General features: G+C 41.2%; 1 protein-coding gene across 1 annotated transcript in view; it reads right to left on the bottom strand.

The window, feature by feature from the left end:
• Window positions 1–6441, bottom strand: part of LOC109916713 (1,4-alpha-glucan-branching enzyme-like) — a 525476-nt gene that overhangs the window by 4786 nt on the left and 514249 nt on the right. Inside the window, exons 20-21 of the mRNA XM_048602999.1 lie at window positions 5570–5620; window positions 2006–2050 (exon numbers count right to left, since the gene is read on the bottom strand). Of these exons, the coding sequence (XP_048458956.1) occupies window positions 2006–2050; window positions 5570–5620 (96 nt within the window). The remainder of the gene's footprint in view (window positions 1–2005; window positions 2051–5569; window positions 5621–6441) is intronic.

Raw genomic sequence — 6441 nt, 5'->3', positions numbered from 1 at the left:
TGTGTGTGTGTGTGTGTGTGTGTGTGTGAGAGAGAGAGAGAGAGAGAGAGAGAGAGAGAGAGAGAGAGAGAGAGAGAGAGAGAGAGAAGAGGGAATTCTAGAACAAGGCAAATCCTCTTATAACTGGCAGTGTTTAGGAGATATATCAGAAACACTTCACACAAAGAATACAGAAATACATTTCTGTTACCTCACTATCATGGCTGGAGCATCAATTGCACATGTCAAGGCTAAGCTTGATTTTTCTTAAGGAAGGATATTAAACAATACTAAACAAGGTGGGTACAGAAATATACTTGAGGCTGATATACCAATCAGTGGTCATTCCTGATCACAAAGAGTGCTGCATGGGTAAGCCTGGCCTAAGATGCTAACTTGAACTACCAGCAAATAAGATCCTACTCAGAGACTGAGTAAAAGAATCAGAAAACTTTGGGTAAATCTATCCCAGTGAATAAATTCAATGTGACACAGCTGATGGTTTTCGCTCTTCAAGTACTTTCCTTCTGTCCTTCAAATCTGCCTTCAAGTGCCCCATTGTCATCCTCCCTCTCTTCCCAAAGCCATCGTTATCTTTTCTCGGATTTTTTTTACATAAACCACTGGCTCCAATTAAAGTCACAAACAGCATCCTATTCGACAAAGGTAAACATTTTCTTATCCTTCAGAAACTGTTTGTAGCCTTCGACACCCCATACTATCCTCCATCACTGCTCCAATGTCATCCAAACAGGTGAGGCCCGATGGCCTTATCATTTTTTTTCCTTTTTGAAGTATTTATCCAATACCTCTTAAAACGTTACTACTCAATCTGCCTTCACCATCCTTTCAGGCATTGTATTCCAGATCATCATAATTCACTCACTGAAAATGTCCTCTCATCCCCCTACGGGTTCTTTTGTTAATTATCTAAACTCTGCATTAACTCTGGTTATGAATGATCCAGACACAGCAAACAGTTTCATCTAACCTAATCTCTCAAACTTTAAACACCTGTATTATATCACCTTTTAACCGTCGCTGCTTTAAGGAGAACTTTGTTGAATAAATGAAATCTTTGTTGCTGACACAATTCTAGAAAGTTTCCTCTGCACCCTCTCTAAGGCTTTCCCATCTTTCCTAAAAGATGGGGCACAGAACTGAACACAACATATCAGATGGGGCCTAACCAAAAGTTCATAAAAGTTTTAGCATAATGTCCTTGTTTTTATGGTCTATGCATTTGTTTATAAAATTCCACATTCCATCTTTGGTTTCGGATAGCCCCATCCCCCAACCTTATAAGATTTTACCTCAGTCTGTTTAGGAAGCTGAACAGAGACTTTGATGAGACAAGGTGATTAAAAAATAAACCTGACACTAAGCACAGAAAGATTCTCTCTAATCAGGAATTTATCGTCCATTCGACGAAAAATAAATGGTTTAGCTCCAAGCACAAACAGGCAAGTGTTCAGAATGAGAGAAGCACATTTCTCCTTCCTAAGGGACTGTATGTTATTTTCATTGTTACGGTGTCTTTGTAACTCATTGACACTTTGAGGGAGAAGGTGCAATGAAGGTAAGACTTACTTGAATTTGAACTGTGGTAACATTGTCAAGATGTGAATAACACTGAATAGTACTTCTTATGGAAACTCGTTCACAGATAAATGAATGTTCAACATTGCACACTCACACTTAACATAACCTTCTCGTGATAACTGAAACCCACGGAGCTCGATGGATTTTTGTTGGGTAGAGGATCTCAAAGAATGTGACGCCTAGGTGTGTAAATGTAGCTGGAATACGAAGTGGATCTGATCAGAATGAGTGGTGATGTCAGAACAGGTTTGAGGGGTTGGATAGCTTCCTCCTGTTCCTATGTTCAGCACCACTTGGTCAGCAGTAAGGCTCTGTTTCAGACTGAGGTTCACCAGGTACTGAGCCCTTGTCTGCTTGCTCTGTTCACTCTACCTTCTCCTGACTAGTAACCCTTCACTCCCACCTCCCTACCATTCATCCTTACCTTTAAAGAATTTTCACAACAGTGCACAGTTCCATAACCCACGAGCTGGGAAAGGAAGAAAAAGAAAGAAATATTGCAATGGAGGGGTTAGGGTGAAGAAAGCACACACAGCAGGAAACATCAGTGACAAAAATAATAATTGATGTAAATAAAGTTAGCAGCAAGGAAAATCAGGAATAAGTCTACGCAATATGTGATACTGAACAAAGAAAATCAGTGTTGACAAGTATAAGGAAAATATATGGAGTGATGAATTCTAAATTACTCAAAAGTAAATAAACTGGGAGAATTTGAAAATTAATTTTTACAAAATTATATTAAAATTACGAAGTGCACTATTCCTCGAGTTTTTACAATAGACTCCAAATAAATTGACAATTACAGAAGCCACTAGGTGGCAGAGTAACATCAAGTGTGAGATGACTGGAGCACATTCTATCCACAGACTGTAATCATATCTATCCCAAACCCCTCTTACAACTGTGTTTCGAGATTGTAGTGGAGATTTATTATCACATAACCTCACACCTCAAACCATTCACTTCATGCTTGCTCCATTGATTCCGCCTCCTCGGTTTGTAGAGTCAATTGAAAATAAATTGAGCCCTTCATTTATCTTGACTGTCAGTCAAAACAGCCCTTCCCCACCATCCTATGCCAATCTCAAGTGGTTAAAACAAATGAAAACAACAAATACAATTTTGGTTGGCTCCCTGTGGCTTTTCCCACAGTAGTCTTGTGCAGATTAGCCAGATTCTTGGAAACTTCCTAAAGGGCTTTGTATCGTGCCCATCTCCCTTCTAAAATGGGAGCAAAATAAGCTGCAGAATATCTCACCTGTAATGATAAAGACCAGATCATTCTGGTCTTATGTGTAAACCCACCTTCTCAGCCCACACACTAACTGGCCTGTGGAACATCTCAAGTTTTTATATCAAATTTTCAGCATTTGTTATTCCATCATCCAATCCTCAGGATAATTCAACCATACATAGCCAAGTTCTCATGATTGTCTTGGAATATGCAGGAATTTTAAAAAAAACTCCAGGGCACTGGACACAGTAAATAATATAATTGTGTACTGCTGAAAAAGACATTTTGTCAAAGCTTTTTGCCATCCACTCATCAGGACAATTTGCAAGAAACACCAAAGTAAAGGGAAAACATTAATTAATTTGCATGGGAAGACAGTACTAATCATTGGCAAATGGACTCTGATTGATAAAGGTGTTGCCAAGACAAACACAATTACTGATGACTGACAACTAACTGCCAAGCTTTGTTTATATTTTAAACCAGGTAGGTTTACTCTGATTGGACAAGGTGTTGCCCTGATAAGTGAACCAGAGAATGGCTGACACTGTTCTTTCTACCTGCAAAGGACAGGGCTCTGTACATTAACATATATAGCTTCCAGCAGACACAAATCCACGACACTGAAAGCAGAATTGACCCTCCTAAATTGGTGGCCAGCATAACACACAGGATTATTTAGCAAATGTTGTTCAATTATAGAATCTTAGCTAATATTGGACATGTTTTGTGAATTTTGTAACGTCAGGTTGGTTTGCACCTTGCTTGCTGTGAACAGTCAAAGACGACGTTGTTTAATTCCATCCACCAATCTCTGGGATGTCCAGCCAACATACCTAGTATCACACTGGCACTGAAATGCATAAACCACATTACGCATTTGTGCAATAGGCAGAATGTGTTTTTGGATTCATGGCATATTCCTGTTAATAGCAAATAGCAATCACATTACTACTGCATGGTAGTCCTAATGGGACCATACGGCCTTGCTCTTTCCAGACAGAGAGTCCATCACATGTGATAAAATAGATAACAGCCATTCTCTAGTTCTCTTCTTAGGGCAACACCTTGACTAGTCAGTGTCAACTCCTCCTGTTTAAAATGTAAACAGTTAAAAAGGCAGCACGGCGGCACAAGTGGTTGGCACATGCCAGGGACCAGGTTCAATTCCACCCTTGGGTGACTGTCTGTGTGGGGTTTGCACATTCTCCCTGCATCTGCGTGGGTTTCCTCCCACAGTCCAAAGATGTGCAGGCCAGGTGGATTGACCATGCTAAATTGCCCCCTAGTGTGCAGGCTAGGTGGATTAGCTAGGCTAGCCAGTGTATTATCCAGTTGTGGGATAGAGCAGGGGTTTGGGTTGAGGATGGGATGCTCTTCAGCGGGTCAGTGTAGAATTGATGGGATTCTATGAACTACCAATCATCAGTAACTGGTACATTTTCCATGGCGATGTCTCTGCAATCAGCGTTGACTTGCCAACCAAAGGGCTTCTGTGTCAATGTACCAATCTATTATTTTCTCTTTACTTCGGTATGTATTGCAAATTATCCTGATGAATGTGAGATGAAAACTTTTGACAAAATATATCTACTTTTCAACAGTACTCAAATTCTGTACTACTTAGCAACAATTAACAAAATTGTATGTGTCTTTTTTCTCGGTGTAAAAGGGTTTGATATGGGGCTGGGAGGAGAAGGATGATTGACTGACAGTGGAAAGATAACCAACCAACTAAGGAAGATTACAAAAACAAAGTTGCTGGAAAAGCTCAGCAGGTCTGGCAGCATCGGGTCCGGTGACCCTTCCTCAGAACTCAGACCCTTCGGGTCACCGGACCTGAAATGTTAACTCTGTTTTCTCCTCCACAGATGCTGCCAGACCTGCTGAGCTTTTCCAGCAACTTTGTTTTTGTTCCTGATTTACAGCATCCGCAGTTCTTTTGGTTTATATTAAGGAAGACTACATCCCTTTGCCAATTGATTGAGAAGATGTTGCCATGATTGGATGCACCAGGTGACCAATGAGGATCATGCTGAGTAATTAGAGGGAGCTGGTCATGAATATCCCCAAGGAATATATCCAACTAGGGACATGAAATGGATGCGGAATAGATGCATTCCTTGATCAGAAACCAGTTGATGTTGTACATTACCCCACCTGTTTGAGAGAGGAGGCAGTACTCAAGGCTATGGTTTCATTGGGAACATGGGCAGGCACTTGTTCTGAATTATTCTGCCCTCTACTTGGCACAATGACTCTGAGCTTCCTCAACTTCTGTCCTCAGATATTCCACATTTCTTACTCCAATCCAACACAAATATTTCAAAGACTCCTAGATACCGCTGTGGGGCAACCCCTTCAAGATTTTCAATGAGACTCCCTCACAAATTTGAAAGGAAGAAATATGGGGAGAAAGTTGGTAGGTGGGATTGCTGGATATGGGGAGAAGTTGGAGAGGTGGACTTGTGGGATGGGGAGGGAGGAGGGATTGCTGAATGAGGGTGAAGGCTGGGTGCTTTGGGGGATTTGGAATGCATAAATGAGGTGCGGGATATGGAAAGATATGGAAAGGTGGTGGATAAATGGAACAAATCGAGAGAAAGACTGAGTTGTTTCTGTACTTTGCTTGTCGTGAACAGTCTAGCATTCTAGCATCTTTCCTTCCCTTCAGTTTCTTGGCCACTGCTATCCAGCACACTTCCACCAAGATTCCACATCCAATACTCTCCCAGTGCATCTGACGCTTACCTCGGCAGCATGGCTTCTCCTCAGGGAAAAGTCATTATCACCACTTCGGAACTGAGGAAGGAAAAGAGAAAGGGGAAAAAAATAAAGGAATGGGAAAGAGGTATAACTTGCAGGAAAAGAGCAAAGATGATGATGTGGAAACAGTTAATGAATGAAAATAAATTCAGAGCATGCAGTAAAGATTATAACACCACAGTGTTGTCACTAGGTCTTATTGTCAACTTGTCTGTCCAATAGGTCATTGAAAAGATTTCATTTTTCCCACTTCACGTTTAACAGCTCTTGAGAAGAGAGAAAGGATGATAGTACCAATAACATGTGTTACATATATAAAGATTGGACAGTACCAGATCAGTCCTTGGCAGTACTGTACCCAATGCTATACAGTGACAGACCTGTCCCCACCAGTACTGTACCCCAGTGTTATACAGTGACAGACCTGTCCCCACCAGTACTGTACCCCAGTGTTATACAGTGACAGACCTGCACCATTGTCATTGAGCTCAAAACACCCACTGAAGGGAGACACAATCTACAAATCTGGCATCCCAGTGACAACACTTTGTCTAATTCAGAAGGACTGAGGAAATGAGGAGCAAATATATATGGAACGAAAGAATTCAAAAAGTTGAATGTTTTATCAAATAACACTCACAAGAATTGTTAATGGCAAGACTTGAAACCAGGGATTAATCAGAAGTTAACTTGTACAGATAGTCAGGTGTGGTGGTTAATGAAGGAAAAACATGAAACCAACAACACCTCATGTAATAAATGCCAGTGCCTGAGTTTGTGATTGGGTGTGGGCGTGTGTGCAGGGTGTGTGGGCGTGTGTGCAGGGCGTGTGTGCAGGGCGTGTGTGCAGGGCGTGT

The sequence above is a fragment of the Rhincodon typus genome, chromosome 11 (assembly GCF_021869965.1).
Source record: "Rhincodon typus isolate 14 chromosome 11, sRhiTyp1.1, whole genome shotgun sequence".
Classification (NCBI taxonomy): Eukaryota; Metazoa; Chordata; class Chondrichthyes; order Orectolobiformes; family Rhincodontidae; genus Rhincodon; species Rhincodon typus.
The sequence above is the reverse complement of the archived record's forward strand: the minus strand, read 5'-3'. Positions and strand labels throughout refer to the sequence as shown.